Source organism: Equus przewalskii, chromosome 14 (assembly GCF_037783145.1).
Source record: "Equus przewalskii isolate Varuska chromosome 14, EquPr2, whole genome shotgun sequence".
Taxonomy (NCBI): domain Eukaryota; kingdom Metazoa; phylum Chordata; class Mammalia; order Perissodactyla; family Equidae; genus Equus; species Equus przewalskii.
In genome coordinates, this window is record NC_091844.1 from 63,370,302 (window position 1) to 63,392,816 (window position 22,515).

General features: G+C 40.7%; 1 protein-coding gene across 15 annotated transcripts in view; it reads right to left on the minus strand.

The window, feature by feature from the left end:
* The window catches only part of LTBP1 (latent transforming growth factor beta binding protein 1), a 382,985-nt gene that overhangs the window by 330,002 nt on the left and 30,468 nt on the right, over positions 1-22,515 (minus strand). For all 15 annotated transcript variants that reach the window (XM_070574194.1, XM_070574192.1, XM_070574191.1 and 12 more), the window contains exon 3: positions 8,276-8,573. In XM_070574194.1, the coding sequence (XP_070430295.1) occupies positions 8,276-8,573 (298 nt within the window). The remainder of the gene's footprint in view (positions 1-8,275; positions 8,574-22,515) is intronic.

A 22,515-nucleotide genomic window follows, 5' to 3' on the forward strand; every position in this document is an offset into this window, starting at 1 on the left:
ACATCTCACACCACCATTTTCCTCAGGTGCCTGTTTTTCTCAAATGACAAAATAGCACTGACCAACAGATACCAATATAATCAAACTTTACAGGAAGGATTATGAAGTCTTTCTCAAACACCCTGACATTGCTATATCCAGTTGGGCTTGGTTATCTGATGTATTCACAAAGGTCTTCTTCTGGAATTTCCACATATACCTACCTACACAGCATTACTCATAAGCATTGCCTCATAAGAGGCAAAAACTGGGAAATTTCCAAACATCCATCAAGGGCAGAATAATAAATTGTAGCATATTCATATGATGGAACAAGCTTTGGCAATGTTAATGCGAATTACAGCCACACACAACTGCATAGATGAATCTCAGCCATAACATTGAGTGAAAAAATATGCTAAGATTCATTTATATATAGTTCAAAAACAGACAGAACTCGGGCCAGCCTGGTGGCATAGTGGTTAAGTTTACGTGCTCTGCTTTGGTGGCCCAGGGTTCGCAGGTTTGGGTCCCAGGCGTGGACCTACCACTCATCAAGCCATGCTGTGGTGGCATCCCACATAAAATAGAGGAAGATTGGCACAGATGTTAGCTCAGTAACAATCTTCCTCAAGCAAAAAGAGGAAGATTGGCAACAGATGTTAGCTCAGGGACAATCTTCCTCACACACACACAAAAAAAACAGACAGAACTGATCTCTGGTGTTAAAATTCAAGAGAGTAGCTCCCTTTGGGAGGAGGACAAGGGTAGATCCAGGAATAAGGGGGCTTTGTGGTGCTGGCAATGCTCTGCTCTTGGACGTGGATGGCACTGACATGCAGGTGCTATCATTTTGGTATAATCACCAGGCTGTGGGCACTTCTGACTTGTGTACTCTTCTGTATGTAATTTCAATTTTTAAAAAGTTTAAAACAAATGCATATGAAATGACAAAATCAGTCACTGGTTCAAAATTTTAGTTCTCATCCCATCCTTAAGGTGTCATTAAACGAACACTAAAACCTTCGGATTGAGTTCCTTTTCTTGAACTTTCTACCACTTTCCCTTTTTTTCCACATCATAAAACAGGGATCAAAACCTTCATCTCATGGACTTATTTGGCAGATCAAATACTACAAGGAATGCAAAGTAGTTTGCAAAATGTTCAGGGCTTTACAAAGGCAAACAGTATTATTCCAAGAGAAAAAGGTAACTCCTGTAATATAAATATTCATGGAACAATCCTCAGACAGGGATTTAGACATTATTAATATTTTTTTCTCAAGGCAAAACTCAAAACAAAAATGCATTAAACAAACATTTATTGTAACCCTTCTCTGCCTATGTAGATAAAGAGATGAAAGACTGGGTAGTGTGATGATAATGGAACCACAGGAAGCACAAAAGAGAAGGGGGGCGGTCGGCAGACTGGGGGGCTTTCACACTGAGAAAGGTCCCCCTTGTAGGCTGAGAGATCATTTAGGGAAACTGTCCATTCGAGCACTGACCATTTCGCTGGCTTCTTAGGTAAGTTCAGACAAAGTCTCAAATTTCAAGTATTAGTGCTACAAAAGGCTTAAAATTTCTCCCTAAAGTTTTAACTACTGGTGTAGTTTTATGAGTTTTTTTCCTTCAGGGGTAGTATAAGACTAGTCCAAACAAAGGGAATTATCTTACATTATGTTGTTGATGTTGCTGTTTATTAGGAGAGAATACTTCAAGGAACATTCCACAAAGGCTCGCATCCTTGTAGATATCACAGCATATAGTTTTTTTAAGACACAACCACAGTGACAGGAAGCTAAGAATTGGGTAGAGATAAAGGACAGAGCAGTACCCTCTTCTCCATGGCACAGACATCACTCAACACTGCTTCCTATCAACTGACCCATGGTAACCGTGAAGGACTCGCTTCTCAAGAACTTTGAAAGTGCAACCCATCATTTCAGTGTGAATTTAAAGGGCCTTCCCTATATTGAGAAAATATCTGGCATGCTATAAGCTCACTTGATAAATATAAAACGCATTTTAATTATCTCATCTTTTAAAAGAACATTTTCTACTTTGCTTCTTTTCTCTTCACCACATCGCTGGGAAGAAGATGATGGAGAAGACGGATAGTTAATACCATTAGATAAATTCAGTCCCCTCAACTGGTGTGAGACAGGACAAAACTAATTCTTCCAGAGAAACTAACCACCACCCTTTGTAACATCAGGACACCATAAAATGACGAAAATAGCCATCACCAGGGAAGAAAAGAGACTAGATGCATGTGAGCTCTCTAGATTTGACATCCGTATCCTGAGTAAAACCAGACTTCCTTCTCAAGCTCAAAGAGAGAGGACTGGGTACACTGTCTCCTGCAAAAGTGCTTCCTCTTTACACAGTATAGATAACAGCTCCCCATTTGGCAAAGCAGTGGTCTTTTGTACCAAAATTCTTTAAACAACCAAAAGATATCAGCAGCTAAAGAAGGCCCCTTACAACCTCTGCCTTGTGGTTCCATGGTCAGTACCTATAACACTCATCATGATCAACAAGAATAAAGACAGACATTCTACACAAGTCAAAACAGCCTCACTGAGCAGCACTAAGAGTTGAAAACAAACTTTCATGGGAAACTTCAACATATATGCAAAGAATAATATTGAGAGATGATGAAAAAGCTCTGGAAAGCTGAACAGTTTTGAATTTTGCTCCTTTGTGGAGTCTCCCGGCCATAACTTATAAGCATGAATACCTTTTTACAGATAGGACTAAAGACAGACCCCGGATGCACCTGTGACCTAACAGTGGCAATTGTTCAATGAATATGTTGACAGCTGCTGGTCAATAGCATCTGTAGGATGTAATTATGAGTGTAACCTGAAGTGTTACTTTGGCCTAAGGAATCCAGTATTATAAAGTGAAGTAAAAGTTCAAAGAATCAAAAAAGTGACTGCAGAAGCTTGTATACAGGAAGATGAGGCATCATTTGGTCTTTTCTTTAGCTCATGGAGTACCCATGATGTGGCCCACAAAACTGGAGAAAGGAACACCATAATAATAAAGTTCCATGAAAAGCATGAATGGAATTCCTAACTACAGCAATGACAATTGCCAGAATGCCCGGGGCAGGGTCTTTCCAAACCATACTTGACCAAGTGGCCAGCCATGTACCACTCATACCCACTTGCTTTTAGTCCCTAATAAGGTACAGAGCATAATCTTGGCTATTCATCCATAAAGCTATGTCAGAGACCATCCATTCACCAAGCATCAATCACCTTCAAAGACCTTGGAGATCCATGACATTACCAAAGAAGTCTTCAAAAACAGCAGGATGGAAAGACCTCCACATCCTCCTTTTCTCCCACAGTCCCAAGCGTGTATCACACCTGATTCTCTTCTCCTTTGCCTCCCACGTTCAATTAGGTACCAAGGTTTTTTATTTACAATAGCTCGAGTTCACTTCCTTCCTCTACGTTACCAGCACTACCACACCCATTACAGGGACATCCTCCAATGACCACTGATTCTAACCTTCCAAGGCAGATGAAAAATCACAGCATTCCTCCTACTTGAAACTTTCCTTTGGTTTTTTTTTGTTACTCTTCATTACAGAAAATTTCAAAATATAAAAAGTAGAGAGAATTGTGTAAGAAACTTCCATGTACCCATCTCTAACTTCAATAATTATTCCCTCATAGCAAATTTTGTTCTCTCTATACCTCAACCCACTGGATAATTTCAATCAGAGCTCAGACATCATATAATTTCATCTGTAAATACTTTAACATGATTCTCCTCCTCACATAACTACAATGCCATCATCACTGCCCCCAAAATCAATAATCATTCTTTTATATCATCAAATTTCCAATGTCAGCATTTTCACGATTGTCCTATAAATCATCATTGTTATATTTTTCTTTTATTTACAGTTTGTTTGTTGGTTTTAATCAGGATAGACATAGGCCAAAGGTGATTAGTTAATGTTTCTTGAGCCTCTTTTAAATGATAGGGGAAAAAAAGGTAATGGAGGGGGAACCTATTTTGTTTTAGTATGTCTTTTTGGAATTGTTTTATTGAAATCTTAGTCTTTAACTTGGTTTTTAACCAATCTTTAAAACCTTTTCTCACCACTAGTCTTCATCGATATCAAGTTGCAATCAAATCATCTTAAATGTGGTCATTTTTAAATATGTCCAGAAATTCTTTGATATTTCTCCCTTCAAAGAGTGCAGCTTAATTCCACTTCCTTTGAGGGTGGACTTGACTTAGCGACTCGCTTCTAATGAGTAGAAAAGGTGGCAGTGAAGGTGTGTCATTTTCAAGACTAAAGACTAAAAAGGCACTGAGGCTTTCTCCTTGCTCTCTCCAGCGTGGGATCACTCGCTCTGGGAGAAGCCAGCAGCCACGCTGTGAGGACACTCAGGCAGCTCTGCAGAGAGGTCCATGTGGAGGGGAAGGGAAGCCCCCTGCCACCAGCCAGTGTTGGAGCTGAGGCCTCCTGTCAACACCCATGAGAGTCATCTTGGCAGTGGATTCTCCAGGCCCAGTCGAGTTGAGCTGCCCCTGCTGACTGCAATCTCACGAGACCCTGAGCCAGAACTCTCAGCTAGGCACCTCCTCCTGGATCCCTGACCCACAGAGACTATCAGTCAAGTGTGTTTTCCCGCTAAGTTTTAGGGAGATCTGTTGCACAGCAACAGATAATACACAATACTGTCTGACATCACATCACTGCCTTTCCTGGAAATGCCTTTCTTCTCCAGTTCTTTGTGTCCAAATTTAACCATCTTTTCAAGCTCACAGACCACCTTCTCCAGAGCCATCCCCGGACCTCCACTTCCGCAACACTCCAAAATCTGGAAACAACTGCTCTGATTCCCTAAAGAACTTTGTATCTGATTCTAAGTCAAGCCGTCTAAAGTTTGGCCAAAGGTAAAACCAATTCATCTAATACTCACCTGCCTAAAATGTGTAGTTTTAACATTACAGTTTTACTAAAGTAGCTGTTCCTCAAACATGCCAGGGACACTTCCGCCCCAGGGCCTCTGCCCCGCCCCCACATATCTTCATGGTTCATGGTTTACCTTCTTCAGGCCCTTGCTTAAATGCTACCTGCTCAGCAGGGCCTTCCCCGACAGCCTACTGAAACCACCAGAGCTCTCACTCATTCCCACCCACACACCCCCAGCATTCCCCACCCATTATTGCAGTTGTATTTTCTTCACACACTTATCACAATCTAACATAGGTTTAAATATGCCACTTATCAATCATCTCTCCATTGCCAGAGTGTAAGGACCAGGAAGGCAGACATTTTGTTTAACTGTTCAGAGCTACATCCTGAGCCCTAGGACAGTGCATGGTACATAGAATGTGCTCAATAAAAACTTGCTGAATAAATGATCAAGACTGCAGCATTTCACACACCACAGAATGGATGTAACACTAACTAAATATTTTGATATTTTAGGTGTCTTACGTCTACAAGCATTTTAAGGAGGCTTAATCCATCTCTTCTTTCACTAGATAAAAACAAAACAAAACCTTGAAACACCCTAAAGTAGGTAATCTTAAAAACAGATAACTTTAAAATTGCTACCTTTCTCAAAAATAGCCGAAATGGTCCTATCATATGTGGTTCCTTGGCAGTTTGGTTAAATATGATTTCAGGTGATCATGTCATTACCTAATGTCATCAGTGGGCCAACTGTGCTCCTTCCTTTGCATCCCTCTCAAGTTATAGCTCATCTATCACTTCAAAATCTCCTTAAGAGCAGAAGTGGATGTTGTACATCTTAATATTCCCTGCAGTACCCAGATAACAATGCAACCTATAAAAGTTTACTAAGAAAAATATCAGAATTGTTAGCATCTTAAGCTATTTCTTCTCCTTACCCAAAAGCACCCAGTAGGCACACCCATATACCCATGCCTGTAACAATGCTATCATAAAAAGCATCTTCACTCAGCAGATGAAGTCTCTGAAGCAAATTATCCAATGACTTTTATTTTCTCAAAGCCCAGTTAGAACGGAAACCTTAGCCTCCTCTTTGACTCACAAGGTTGTTGTTAAATTACTCTGCTGCTACCAAAAAAAGAAGGAAAAAAAGGTTCCTCCTTTACTGGACATCTGACATATGGTTCTTACGAACAATCCATATATACACAACACAGAAGGTCAAATTCTAACAGCGGATGGTGACAGTCAAGATAAATGATGTCACTTGTAAAGTACTTCACAGTTTATATAGGTAATAATACTAAAAAAAATTGCAATAAACAGTAATCTGACTCTTGATTGCCAAGGCATAGTTCAACACAAAATCAGTCTTCGTTTTTAAGATCCAGAACAATGCTGGAAGAGAGATGTCTAGCTATGATATCATCAAAGCTTTACATCATTTCAAGGATACAGAGTTACATTTATGTTCTGGCACAAAAAAACATGACTATCCTTTAGAGAAGAGGTCAGCAAACTACAGCTCACAAGCCAAAGTTGGCCCAGAGCCTGTTTTTGTATGGCCCACAAGCTAAGAATGATTTTTACATTTTTAAATGGTTGGAAAGAAATCGAAATAATGGATGACATGAAATTTATAATAAATTCAAATTTCAGCATCCATAACATTTTACTGCAGCGGTCACACTCACATTTACACATCATCTACAGCAGCTTGTGTGCTACGACAGCAGAATTGAGAAGCTGCAACAGAAACCATATGTCCCACAAAGCTGAAAATGTTTACTCTCTAGCCCTTTAAAGAAAAAGTTTGCGACCTTCAACTCAGGGCATGGATGCTGGATCCTGACTGCCTTCATTTAAAGCCTAACACTTATCCTCCTTATTCTGCCTCCATTTAAATCCTAACACATTATTATTACTCACTTATTAACTCTGTGACCTTGAACAATTTACTTAACCACTCAGTACCTCAGTTTCTTCATCTGTAAAATTGGGTTAATAACAGTACCAGCCTTTTGGGGTCATTGTGAGTTGTAAATTAATACATCCAAAGCCTTTGAAATAGTACTTGGCATACAGTAAGCCATTACTAAGGATTAGTTATAGCTACCATTCCTTCTTCTTGAGAGCTGCAGGATGTGTTTTCTAATTGAAGTGCTAGCAAAGTGGTTAGATTTCAAACTAGTCTCCCAGATCTATTTATCACAGCAGAACAGAAGCATGAGATAAGAAGAAACGAGAGAAAAATGAAGAAAAACAGAAGATTAAGGAGAGAAGAAGAGGAGACAGGAAAAAGTTATAAGGACCCCACTCAGCAGGGAGAGTAGGTGGCCTATTCAAGAGGGAAGCATCAATTAGGATAATTTCATCTATAGTAACAGATTAAATAACTTCTGTGGGCTGACTGGATACTAATCACCATGTGGAAGCTATGCTTAGGCGGGGGAAAGCATCTGGAATTCTAAGCAAGAGACTTACAAACGAAGTGCTGGGTCAAGCCCATTTTTAAGTTGAGAACTTCCTGTATTTTACATTCCTAGACAAACGACAAGTGATAGTTGCAGTAAATTCTGAATCTGGTTATCCATGGAGAGTAGCTAATTAAAAGGAAACCATTTGTAGAAGGACCCTGTGCAGCCGAGGGGCCGCTCCTAAGGTAACCCAGAGGAGGAAGGGACAATCGTTCTTATCCATGAGTTCTCATTTTGTTCAGAACAGCACTCACTTCCTAACGCTAAGAAAAAACCATGTTCCCATAAATAGAACACAAGCTCATTCACCAAAAATGGACCTGCATGGCAACTGGGAGGTAAACATGGTGTTTATAGAAGATACACTTAACCTGCTACCGAGGTGGAGAAATTCTCTTTCAAAAAGTGAGGACTCACTCTCGTTTGAATACCTTCTCTGTGCAAAGCTGAGTTCCTACCTTTTCCATATATCTTTAAAAATCACACTCACTGTTTCTTTTTAAATTATTATTTCAAAACTCTAGAGCACCCCCACCCGAAAAAAGTATTTGTTAACTGACAACTCCACCACAATCAAACAGCTATCTTTATTTTTCCCTTCCAACCTTGATCCCTATAATCCTCACTATTGCTGTGGTTTATGCTTATGGTAAACCTTCCCTGCAGAGGCTAAACACACATATCAAATATTTTTAAGAGACTTGATGTGTCAGCATAATATGTAAAGCCTTAAGGAAAGGAAAGAAACACATTATTATCCAAGTGATTTCTGCAAACGGTGCAGGAAAAGGAGAGTGATTTAAAGCAAGGCAACAAAGAGATAATTAAGATGCTCCCAGGCTAGAGGCAAGTTCAAAACACTCACTGAGAATGTATCTGCTGGGAGAGTCCTACTGAAGGCTTTGGCTTGAGGGTCAAGGTCATCTGGGCCATGGGACTGACTCTTGGGAGAGTGTCTGCCTTCTTAGATGAAGTGTGCTTTGCTGCTGGCTCAGGAGGGACCCAGGAGGAAGCAGCTCCGGGACTCTGCCCTCCAAGGACTGGTGATGAAGTGTCCTGGGCAACTGTTGTCTCACAGGCTTGGCCCTTGGTCCCTGGTTTACACACACAGAGTTGAGGCCGGAGACACATCCCTCCATTCTGGCACGGTGGGACACAGCTTGCTGCAGAAAGACAATATAAGACACAGCTTTGAAGGAAAGCATTGTAGACTTCAGTAATTCTTCCAAAGGCTTAACAGTAAAATCAGGATGTTCCCCAATAAAATAAAACCACAGTTGAAGACACGATGACAATGATGACAGCTAACATTTATTAACAGCTTCCTATGTGCCAGGCACTGTTCTAATACATAGCAACAAATTTAATCTCCAGCAACCGCCTGAAGTAGATATCTCGCCCATCTTACTGATGAAGAAACAGACACAGGGATTATCTAATTTGCCAAAGGTCACAGAATTACTAGTAAATAGAAGAGATAGGATTTGAATCCAAGTGAACTGGCTCCAAAGTCATCCTTCTGAACCACTTTACCACAGCTGCCTCTACAAGGAAAACAAGAAAACGCTCTGCTCTTCCTTTTAAGTTGTGTTCTGTGGCTTAAGTTTAAATTTTAGGTATCCAAACAAGATGTGATAAAAAACAAAAGCCCAAGCCCAAAAAAAGCTCAACTACAGACTCCACCTTGCACAAACTATGAGAGCTTGGAAAGACTGTTTAGTCCAACCCACTTTTTTTTACATAAGAGAAAAACCAAGGGCAGAAAGGTAGAGTCACCCAATACATACTTTTATACTTAAAAAAAAAAAAAATGCCAGTACACTGTACACCATCCCTAATTTTATAAGGAAAAGCAACCAAAAAGAAACAACCTCTTGGGGCTGGCCCAGTGGCATAGTGGTTAAGCCCGTACGCTCCGCTTCAGCAGCCCAGGGTTCGCTGATTCAGATCCTGGGTGCAGACCTACACACCGCTCATCAAGCCACGCTGTGATGGCATCCCACATACAAAATAGAGGAAGAATGGCACCGATATTAGCTCAAGGCCAATCTTTCTCACCACCGCCCCCCAAAAAAAGAAACCACCTCTTTATCTCCTACTTGCCAGGATGCGAGTACTTTCAATCATCAGACTTGTGGGTCAAGTGGAGTTTTAAAGTGAGCAGTACTCTGGGTCATGGGTAAGCGAGGGCTTTTATCATAGGCAACGCCCCATGGGATTTTAGATGTTACTGACTTGTTTCATTAGGTTAATGTCATAGTCCTGTGGACATGATTCCTTCAGTCCTTTATTTGTCCAAATATATTTATTTGTGCCAACCTATTGCTATCAGTCCACTTTTGACTCCAACTCTTGGTCTTGTGGCAGATCACAATACTAAATCTCCCACAAAATTCAATGCAAGATGGAGTCCACAAAATAATTACAAAATAGCTGAGAGATATGAACCAGAGAGGAGGCTCAGTTATGGAAAAGCCAAATGACCAAGACCTGAGAGCCCTAAAACCTCCTGATTTTCTATAAAAGAGAGAAGATACTTTTCCCATCTTCCTAATACAATTCCTATTACCTACAGCAAATAATGCCAAGAAACGGCCCTCAAGAGTCAGAACACTAGGTTGAGAAATTTTCCAAAAGTTGGGGAGTATTCTTAAAAAAAAGAAAAGAAAAATGCAGCCAGCTGCCTAGGCGACCTTAGGGTAAGTTACTTAACCTTGGGCGCTGCACCTGTATGTGTTTGGGGACAAGGGAAGGGCAGTAGCTGCTTGTTCTAAAATAGCCCCCAAGGGCTCTTCCCATATTAGGCTTCTAGAATTCAAAGTCAAAAGCTATGCACTTCTAGAGTTCACGATTCTAATTTATCAGCGTTTCCCTGGCTGACTGATGGTCATCAGGTCCTACTCAGCCATGGTTATTAATGGAATGTCACAGGAATGGAAAGGGGCTCCACCCAGAGAGAGCAGAAGTGGCCACGAGAGGGGACTGGACTGGGCTCTGAGAGCTGAGCCTCTGCCAGAGATCACCCCCCACCCCCGGCACCTTCATGTATACATTCTCTTCATGCTTTCAATTAGGAACGTGTTTCAGTTTAACATCTGAGAATGATTTCCGCTTCTCTTCCCTCCCAAGGTGTACTGCAAAGTCTACTCATCTACCAGGAAGGCTGCACAGAGCAGCTTACAAAAGCTGGTACCTAGATGGAGGCCGAGGACTGAAATCTTTCAAAATACCACCGAACCTGTGTATCGAAGGACACGGAGGGATTCGAAGGGTAAAAGGGTACTGATTTCTTTTTTTTAATTTTTCTATTTTTGCACATGGGAGGGTGAGGGGGACAGGGAAAGAATAATAAAAGATAAAACACTTTAAACTCACAAAAGTCTTCTACTGGAAGAAAAAGAACACGTTACATAACGGATTGACTCTATACAATACCACCCTTTTCCAGTAAATTTTAAAAGGACGATAAGAGAACGACTAGACAATTTTCTCTTCCACCTACCCCAGTGAGGCTGAGGCCACAGCCCCCTGGAGCATGCAGACAGGAGAGGAGGGCTTGAAGAGGGGGCCAGATTCCTAATTGCCAAGACAAGGCCCTCATGTGACACGAATAGCAAATCTCACGTCCCGCCAGCAGATTTTATCCAGCCATTTTTCCTACGAAATTTGGACCTCATGCAGCAATGGTTCTCACATGGCACTTCTCCTGCTGCTCAGACCAGCAGCGGCATCACCTGGCAGCTCTTTCAAAATGTACATTCTCAGGCTGCCCCAGGCCTGCTAAATCCAAAACAGGAGCCCAGCAATGTGACAGCCCTCCAGGTGAGTGTGATGTGCACTCAGGTTTGAAAAGCACTGACACGCGCCATTTCAAACTTCACCATCTCCCACCAGCAAGTTTTTGAGGATTTGTATTTTTACAATTGTAAGTTTGGTGATTTCACACTACCATTGCTTTCAATTTATTGAATTCTTGCTGTGATAAGAGTGTTTATCTTGCCCTTTTATTTTCACTGCAAAAAATAAAAACTTTTCCAAATTCTCAAGATAATTATGGGTCCCTCCCAAAAGTTTATACATTTGTGATCATCTACTTCACAGCCAACGTAAAAATGTGTAGGCATTTATGAGAAAACTGTTATTCTAAGTCAGGTGTTGAACTATATGGAATATTATAAGTAAATGTTACAGAAGTACTTTAAAAGTGTTTTTTTTCCACCAGTTGATTCTGCGTTTGCCTGGCCAAATGTGGTTCAACACAGTGAGGAAACACTACATCAAGATCTTATCAGTGGTTTGGGCTGTGTTTCTCAAGCTTTGCTGCGCATTAGAATTACCTGGGGAGCTTTTAAAATTCTCAGAACCCAGGCCTAACTCCAGGCCAACTGAATCAGAATCTTGGGGGCAGGGAGGCTCCGGCATAAGTAATTTAACTTTCCAGGTGATTGCAATGCGCAGCCAGGCTTGAGAACCAGTAGGTTAGGGAACAAAATCCTAATCCAGGGACTTGCTGACAGACTAGTCTTCCTAAAAGGCAGCTCTTTGAATTCCTTCTTCATTCAAAAACTTTCAACACATTTTAGCTGCCCATGAGATATATTCAAGACCCTCTACATCTGGTCCCAATACGCCTTTCCACCCTCATTGCGCCCTGGTCCCTCCATGCAGAAGCTTGCCACTCCTCGCCTTGCGCACAGGGTGCGCTGTCCTGGAACACAGACCCCTCAAGCTCTTGTGCATCTGAAACCTCCTCCTTCTCTATGAAGTCTTTCCCAAATGCCCACCCACCCCTACCATGATCTTTATATCATGTGAACTCCTGTCGTGTTTTCATCATTCCCTTTACATTTTGCAGGTACTGTCACAGATCATCATCTTTTAACAAACTCATTTCTTATTTCCCAATTAGATTATAAACTGTAAGGCCAGTTAACTGGCTTATGCAGAACTTCTTGTACCCTAGGATGGCAGCCTGAGCCTCACCTTGGTTGATTAACTGACGTGAAAGCAGAGCCACTCCTTTGCAAAGGATGCTGGGATGTAAGAACATTTGCAAAGGGAAGATCATCAGTGGGCTCCTAATCATTACATAATAACGTCTCCAACTCCAGACTTGGTTTGCGTGTTGTTCGATCAGTCTCCAATCCTCCAAAGATATTTTTTAATCAAAACTAATATTAAAATATACCCTGCTAATATGCAATGTCTGAAGTGGCATTTAAAAGTACATTATAGTTCCTTACTAAAGAAAAAGTTTTAGAAGCCCAGATCCAATGTGTTCTAGAAGAACTCTGAAGGGTAGAAACACTCCAAAACAAACTAGTCAAGGACTAACAGAAGAGAACATCACAAACGGCTGGTAGGAGCTGTGACAAGTCACCCAACCTGCAGTACAAATGCGCATTAAGGGAGTCAGCGTAAGAAGTTCAGGTACAGTAGACAAAAAGAGCTTCTGAGAGAGACTCAGTTTGTGAAAAGGAACCAGAGAGTTCTGAAGGGAGGGCGGCCACAATTCATAAGGTAGCTGATCCAATAAAAGTACTTCTGCTCCAGATGTGCACAGGGAATGAACCCTGTAACTACCCCCTCCCCCTACTCCAAACACAGAACAATGATTTTTTAAAAATTTTTCTAACTTAAAAAGATGGATTTCCACAGCTGGCCATGATGGAATAACTGTAACCAAACAAAGCCTTTTTGCCGTAAACCATTAGAAAACTGGATGAAAGATACAAAACAACTGTTTTCAGATACCGGGCAACTGGCAACAAGCAACTGTGAATCCTCCGAGAAGGAAATCAAAGAGGTGAGGCACCATCACCCCAACTGCCCATCTGCCGGCGGCTGGAATCTGCAGGTGAGAGTCCTGGAGAGCAGAGACCTGCACACAGAGACAGCCCAGAGACCTGCAGAGGCTGCCCTGAGCCTTCGCCTGATGCTAAGCTGCAGAGGCGAGGGGCGGAACATCCTGAGGCCAAACACCCAGGCCCGTGAGCTGCAAACACCAGTCCAGACCTGCCAGAGTGAGGCCACTCAGCAGAGACCCCAGAATTAAGCTCCTTTTAAGAGGAGAGCAAAACCTCAATATTGACATCAGGCAAGAAGAGTACACAAAAGAAAACTAGCACACAAATCACAGTTGTGAATATAGATGCAAAATACCTAAATATTAGCAAATCAAATACAGCAGTATTTCAAAACAGAAAAGCAAGCAGAATTCCAGAAATATAAGAATGGCTTTAATGTCAACAAATCTATCCATGAAATTCCCCATGTTAAAAAACTGAATGAGAATTTATTTCAATGAGTGCAGAAAATCTTCCAATCAAACAAAAACTGCTGGCAACTAGGAATACAAAGGGATTTCCCCATTCCGGTAAACAGTGCCTACAGTAATCCCCACAACAACTGGCACACCAAAACCTATAGCAAATATTATGAGGAAACTGTAGAAACATTTCTATCAAAGTTGGAAACAAGCTTAAATGCCCTCAATAACCTCCAGTGGTCAATGTGGTATTGCAGGTCCCAGCCAACATGGCAAAACAAGAAATAAAAGGTCTAAGAATCATGAAGGAAGAAACAAGTGTAAGTGTATCATTATTTGCAGTTTACCTAAGGGCCTATGTAGATAATCCAAAAGGTTCTACAAACCATTGTAACTGATAAGACAATGTGGTACTGGTTCAGAGATAGAGAAACAGATCAGTGAAATTTAACGGAAGGCTTAGAAACAGACTCAGATAGAAATGGAGGCTTGCAACATAATGGAGGAGATATAACAAATCTGTGGAGAAACAGTGGACTACTTAATAAATGGAAAAGAAACAGCCATCCATCTAAAAGAATTAAAATTAAATCCCTACCCACACAAGAATATAGATTCTAGCTCTTTAAAACCTTTAAAAGAGAACATGAGAGACTATCTTCATGATTTGGCGTAAGGGAGAATTTCTTAAATGTGAAACAGTAAGTAAAAATCAAAAAGGACTGATGTACTTGACTATATCAAAATTTAAAAGACCATACACAAAGTTGAAAGACAAATGACAAAGACACTTGCAATATATTTAACAAAGGACTAGTAAACAGATATATAAAAAAATTCCTAAAAATCAACAGAGAAAAAAATAGACAAATGATATGAATTGGCTATTCACAGATGATGAAATGTGAGTGTCAAATAAACATGAAAAAATACTCAACCTCTCTAATTATCAGAGAACTGCAAATCAAAAAATTACTGAGATGCAATTCCACACTCAACAGACCGGCACTAAGTCTGTTACAACCACATGTTAGCAAAGATACAGGGAAACGGGAACTCTCATTTACTGCTCGTGGGGGTATATTTTACACTCATCTCTGTGAAACACAATTTGGCAATAACTAGCAAAGTTATAACGTGAAATCCCTAATACCCAGCAATTTCACTTCTAGGCTGTCATGTGCTTAAGGAGACATATACAGGAATGTCCACAGCACACCAATTATAGTAGGAAAATACTGGCATTGATAGATGAATTGATAAGCAAACTGTGGCATATTCATACAATGGAATACTATACAGCAGTTAAAATCATAGTCTAGATCTATACCTAGCCACATGGATGGATCTTAAAAATAACGTTGACTGAAGAAAGCAAATTAGAAGATGCCACTTTATGATACTGTTCTTTATATGATATTATAATAACTGTCCATGTAATTTTTTTAAATATATAAAAGAATATTATTTGTTTTTATGGATACATATGAAATCGACAAAAGCATAAAAACATACTGGATTCACTTAAAAAAAAGACAAGTAACAAATATAACAAGTAGACTGGTATCAACTGTGGGTAGCAGATACATAGGTGTCTACTATTGTATTATTCATACTTGTCTGTATATTTTTCAATTTTTCAAAATCAAAATAATTTTTTAAAATCCAACAAACGACAACTGAGAACTGATGATCGTTAAAACCTGTTCCTCAGGCACAAGGTGAAGGAGTGATGATGGGTACGAGGTTGATCGAAAGTGGCAGAAATTGCTGCCATAATAATGATGAACCCAGTGGGCAAATCCTGGGCTGCAGAAAGCTGACATTAAGACCTGGGTGAGTAGGACAGGCAAAAAAATCCTAGTCCATTCTGACTGCCAGGATGGTCTTCCAAAAACACTCTTTCATCACTTGAAACAGTCAAACTCGCCCCAAACAGTAAATACTCTCAGATTTCTTCCATATTTGAATCTTACTCCAGTTTGACAAGCTGATCCTAACGTTCTTTAAAAGTTCAGTGATTGTATTTTTAGGAAGTAACCCATGCCCTGAAGCTCAGCCTCTATTGCTTTTAATTCTAAAAAAGTAACTCTTGGTTATATTTAAAACTTCGTCCCAGCCCACACAGGGCAAACAGTGTGACTCTGTGCCCCTTGCTTTTCTCTGCAAACAAGTTGCAGCATGTCTACCCCATGTGTCCGGGGGAGAAATGTGAGTCTAACTGTGTCTTCTGTGATCAGAGACAGCAGGTGAGAAATTGCTTTGCTGTGTGTGTCTTCACAGTAATTCCCAGCTGCCCTTTGAAGTTATTCAATAACACTAAGTGTATCAGATCACAAGAAACATAGCATGAGGTCACACATTTTAGTCTACTCTGACTCTGTCTGCTCCTTGTACCAAACCCAAATAAATACTGTTCTTTCATAGTAAATGTCACTGGGTCTGCCTCCTCCAAAATCCCTAAAGAGCAAAAAATATTAGTACAACATCCAAATGCCTTTTTTGAATATCCAGCCTTGTGGAATAATGAAGAAATCCACTTAATTGAATTTTCTGGATAGGTAAACCATGCACCAACACAGTTATTAACCCTTATGGTTTGTGATCATTATGAAAATCCATGTGAAATATTTCAGGGGTGCGGGTGTGCTTTCATTGTTCTCTCTCCTCTAAGTCGGGCTGTCAAGAAGCACAGGCTTTCTCTCACTCTTTCTACGCCATTCACTTTTTTAATCTACTCTCAAGTGACAACTTAACCAAGCAGATAGTCAGATGGTTGAGCACAGCACAAATTACACGGAATACAAGTCACAGAGGTTGTGTGCAGAATCTCATGGCTCGATTACGCCAGGGTTTAATGCCTTTATGTCAAGTACTGAGCCCTCATCTGCCTAATTCCCCAGGATCTGTGTTCTGGAAGGCTGAGGTTCTCCAAGCTTGAGCTCAGCAGGACTAGCTTGTTACCATGTGATTTAATTTAAAAGAGGTGGTCAGCTGGGGCCAAACACACCCCTCCCAATGCCATCAATAACTGTGAAATCATTCACGGAGTATAACATAATTAAGTCATAAGTCATGTAATGAAAAACCACCAGCAGTTTTTCTGGATTCTGCTCTGGTCTTATTACTGCCGTTTTATAAAGTGGTTTGTGTTTTTCTAAGTCCACGGGAAAAAAAAAAAGGAAAAAGTTAAAAATATCTACAGTTTAAACTATGTAAACATTTAATTAAAAATAGCAAAAGAGAAAAACCAGAAAGAGATTTTCAGAAAATGCTATTACCTACAAAGAATTAATAAAAGTCATCTTTAACAAGTTAAGACCAAAATCCAAAAAGAGAAAAAAGGACAGAAATAGGCAATTAAGACAAAAGAAAATGCAATTAGTAATCAAACTTGTGGAGTAATGTCCAAATTAAGTCATCAAAAGAAATGCCAACTACAACAAGGAGATAAAATATTATGGTTGCTGAATTTTTTTTTAAAGACACAAAAATATTAATACAAAGATGATGGTAAAACGGTACAGGTGGGTTAGAAAGCAGTTTAACAACATGTTTCAAATATTTCAGTAGCCTCACTTCTAGAAACTTAACCTACGTCAAAAAAGGAAATAACTACGCGCATACATATGTCCAGCTGTCCACAGCAGTGTTATTTATACCAATGAAAAATTCAAAAGAAGCATACAGGTTAAGTAGAGTATGGAATTAGAACCATTCAACATTAGAATTACAAAGTGATGCTAAAAGTTTAAATGTTGATACTATTAGTATGAAAAAAACATGTTATTTCATTTTCCAGTCAGTCATGCATTAAGCGCCTTCTCTAATAATAGTATAATTTTATTTTGTGCACCAATGCTAGTACATATATATGATAAATACAAACCTTGGGTTTTACAGACTGTAAACTATTATGCACAGACTATTATTATAATGGACATCTTCACAGTTATTAGAAGGCCATATATTACTCAATAATAAATCTATAATCTCAGTGAAATCCCATCATATTATGTTTCTTTATTCATTATGTGAACATTGAGCCCCTCCCCGTTATATCCTAGCCCTGTGCCAAGAAGAGTGGATACAAAGATGAAGACAATAAATTTCCTGCTATCAAGGAGATCAGAGTCCAGCAGGGAAGACAGACAAGTGTAGAAAAAAAGTCACCATACACATCTGTCTTGGAATATAAAGGTAGAGAAGGAATGAGAAATGAGGAGCCCTCATTGACAATCAACAAATATTTGTGAATTATTATATTCGAGGGGCCAAAAAGGATACAAAGAATCCTTAGAATGGTTTGTTTCCATGAGGAGCTATAACAGGCCCCCCGCCCATGCTCACCTACTGATGGAAGCAGGCAGTGGGGTGAGATGAGGCTGGGCGCTGGAGTCACACAGATGTGAGTCTGACCCCCACTCCCCAGCTGTGTGCCCTTGGGCTAGTTGCCAAGTTTGACCTGCACCTTAGTCCTTCACTCAACAAACTGAGTGACAAGTTTCTGCTCATTTTGCCCCAGGCACAGCCACATGCCCTATGACCACAACTGTAGACAGGAAAACACCATCTCTGCCCCATGGAACTCATGGCCCAGCCAGAAGACCAAAAGGAACAGTGATCATAATCACTACCAACATTTTGGAAAGAGCAGAATGGTGTGCAGTGGGGGCCCATCTCTATGGGATTTAGGGTACTAGGAAAGACCTCCCTGAGATCATGAACTTAGTATCAGATGTGAAAGCTGAGAGAAATAAAAAACACATAGGCCTGGCCAAAGAGTGTGGGGCCAAATGTTAGTGGTGAAACCTGCCACAAAGCCATTAAGACGCAAAACGCAAATTGACTCTGATTCAGGAATGACTCTTCATGAGAGATGAGGTTCGGGGAGGGGGGGATGGCAAAGGAATTACAATATATTCTTTTTTTTTTTTTTGAGGAAGATTAGCTCTGAGATAACGTCTGCCGCCAATCCTCCTCTTTTTGCTGAGGAAGACTGGCCCTGAGCTAACATCCGTGCCCATCTTCCTCTACTTTATATGTGGGACGCCTACCACAGCATGACTTGACAAGCAGTGCGTAGGTCTATACCGAGGATCGGAACTCGAAAACCCCAGGCAGAGGAAGCGGAACGTGTGAACTTAACCACTGTGCCACCGAGCCAGCACCAATATATTCTTAAATATGATGCTGATCCAGTATGATTTAATGTAATCAGCAGAGACAGTATCCTGTAAATCAGGAACAAAACATTGATGCCCATCATCACCACTGTAACTGAACGCTGTTCCAGATGTTCTAGTCAACTCAGTAATACATGGAGCAGAGGTGTGCCATGAGACAAGGCACCGCTCCTACACCGCCCAGGGGAGTGTCCACGAGTACAGACTTTCCATAAAGCAACTGGCCATATTTTAGGATCAAGCCCTAAAAACACACACGCCTGGTTGTGTTTTATCATTCCTAATCCAGGAAATTTTATATTCAAAAATATCCACTGCAGTAGACAATCAATGTGGTAAAAAAAAAAAAAAATAGAAACACTCTACCCATAAAACAACAAGGAATAGATAAAAATCATGGAATGTGATAGTTATTCAAAACAATGTGTAAAAGACATTTTTAATGCCTTGGAATAAAAAACCTCCCACTCTCTAGAACTCATTCCAATGAGCCTTGCACCCCCAGCTGTCCACCGAATCTGCTCTTGTCAGAGTCGCCAGTGACCTCCAGGGTGCAAATCCAACAAGCCCTCTTCCTTCTTGACCAAGAGCAGCGCTGGCCACGGTGCTCAGTGCCCCCTTCCTCACCTCCTTCCTCCCTTGGCTGAGCTGTCACACCCTGCCAGCCTTCTCCATTCCTTACCCTCAACCTCTCCTCAGTCTCCCTCTGGCTCTTCTTTCTCTTCCTGATCTCCAACTGTTGACATTCCCCAGGGCTTCTTGGTCCTTAGACTCTTCTGGTGATCTCATTCAGTCCCATGGCTTTGATTTCCATCCAGAGATCATGAATATCAGATTTGTGCCAAAATTTAGATCTCAGGCCTTGTCCTCCTGTCTGAACTCCAGAGTTCCATGTCCAACTGCCTCCTCAACAGCTCCATGTGGATATCTAACTGGCTTCTCAAATTAAGATCATCTTGATTCCCCTCCCTCACCCCAAACTCCACATCTGGCTCGTCCTTACTATTCATCTCCTTAAAAGGCACCTCCATTCACAGAGTTACTCAACAAGTATATCAGTTCCCCAGGAATGCTGTAACAGGTACCACAAACTGGGAGGCTTAAACAACAGAAAGCCATTAGGTCACAGTTCTAGAGTTTGGAAGTCTAAAATCAAGGTGTCAGAGGGGTTGGTTTCTTCTGAGGACCGTGAGAGAGACCCTGTCCCATTCCTCTCTCCTAGCTTCTGGTAGCCTTGAGCATTCCTTGGTTATCCCAATGTCTTCTCATGTCTTCTCTCTACGTGTGTCTGTGTAATATTGGATTAGCACCACCCCCACTCCAGGATGACCTCTTCTTAACTAATTACATCTGCAATGACCCTAATTCCAAAGCAGGTCACAGTCCGAGGCCCTGGGGCTTAAGACTTCAACACAAGAATTGGAGCAGGGGCAATACTTCAACCCAAAACACCAGTTGTCACCGTATTTCACTCTCCTCTTTCTCTCATTCCACACATCCAATCCATCTCCAAATCTTGCTGGCTCTACATTTAAATACATCCCGAATCTAACTATTTCTCACCACCTTCCTTCAAACCGTTCTCCCAGCTAGCTAGTCCTTGCAGTCTGTTCTCACCAGGGCAGCCGAGGGATCCTGTTAGAACCAAAGGCAGATCACATCACTCCTCTGCTCCAAACCCTTCAGAGGCTTCCATCTCAGTGAAATGCAAAGCCCTTATTTCTACAGCCTGCAGGTGTCTGCCACCTCTCCCATGTCATTTGCTGTGGCACGTGTCACCCTGGCTCCCCTGCTTGTCCCTGGGCACATCACTCCTGCTTCCACTGTAAGGCCCTCGCACTGGCTGTTGCCCACCTGTAATGTTCTTCTCCAGCTATTCACAGGCTACCTTCCTCACGTCCCTCAGCCTCCCTTGTGACTGTGCACTCCAAAACAGCAGCCTCTTGGCCTCGACTCCCTTAGTCAGCCTCATTTTTCTTCAATGCACTTAGCCCTACCCAACATTATATATTTATCTATTCACTGTCTGTCTCCCCCACTAAAATATCAGCTCCACAGGGAGAGAGACTATTTTGGTCGCTGCTTTTTCCCTTGGGCCTAGAATAACGTCTGGCTCATAGAAGATAATGAGTAAATGTTGAATGAATGAACATGTGAATGAAGGCTGAAAGAAAAATAAATGCTAACATGAACTGTTTATCTATGAGTGGTGAAACTATTCAAGTTATTAATTTTTTGCTTATATCATATTATACTTTCCAGATTTTCTACAATGGCCGATTATTACTTTCACAGGATGGCAAAAAAAGTTAATTCACTTAAGGGCTAGTTTAAACGTACTTAAATTTTTAAGGGCTGTAATTTCTACACTCTAAACAATATGTGAGACAGAGTACCATACACTAGACTTTATGATAACTGTGCTATATTGGAACTTACATTATTTTTACTCTGAAACTTATTCCTAACATACCATGATTGGGTAATATGTCTAGCACTATTATTAACATGTTTAATCTGTTTGAAAAACTGACTTCTTTTATTTTCATCAACCAAAAATGTTAAACAAGAGAAGCTTTTCTGAAAATCAGACCAATAAAAAATAAGCTTTATAAGGCCAAAATCACTGCCAACTTGAGAATCAAGCATCTGAAATCTGGATTAAAATAAAGGGGAAAGAAAAAGACTGAGACAGAAAACATTACTTTGACTAGGGAGTGTCACCTGGTGGTAGAGAGACCATTGAAGCCAGGCAGCCCAAACCAAGCCCCAGCTCAAGACACTGACTGGCTGTGTGCCTTGGGTATATTTGTTTCCTTCTTTGCATCTCAGTTTTCCCATCTGTAAAATGGGAATGATAACAAGGACAATTTATATATGAATTAAATTAACATATTCAAAGCGCTTAGGACAGTGCCTGGTTCAGGGCAGCATTAGACAGGTGTCAGCTATTATTATCCCGTGTACCAAATTCATCCCACGTGTGCCCCAAAATAGCCTTTAAGGAAGCTTTTGAGGAGGAGGTCACATCTATATCTGGAATAGAATTTTATTTCCACCACTGGAACTTTACATTTACCTAAAACAGCCTTTCACAATAAACCAAACATAATAAGCTACCTTTTATTCTTTCTTTCCCACACCTAATCATGCAGAATAAAGCTGTGGTGGCAACTCAGTGACAGAGAACATCATTAAGCTAAAATAAAATATTATATGATTGTTCTCATGCTCAAGACTCATATTTCCAAACTCATTTTCTTAACTGAGTAAAGAATAATAGCTACATGTGAGACAGAACCTTTCAAAATTCCATGTGATTTATCTTGACAGCATTTAAGGTACGTTAAGGGTATTATGTGACTAAGGATGGGAACACCCTGGAAGACATACAATCCAAGCGTGCCAAAGCATTTTTTTTTTTTTTTTTTTTTGCTAAAATAAAAATGCTTGCAGATGTCATTGACACCTGAGCATCACTGTAGAAGACAAACATTCAACAGGCTGTGGACACAGCCTCAGCTACAGAGACCACAGGGATTAGGCTCTTACACCCCAAAAGGGAGCCACAGTTGAAGCCTCATGGTGAAATATATGGCCATTCCTCCAAATGGAAGGAAGCTGCACAGCAGATGATGCTATTTGCAAACA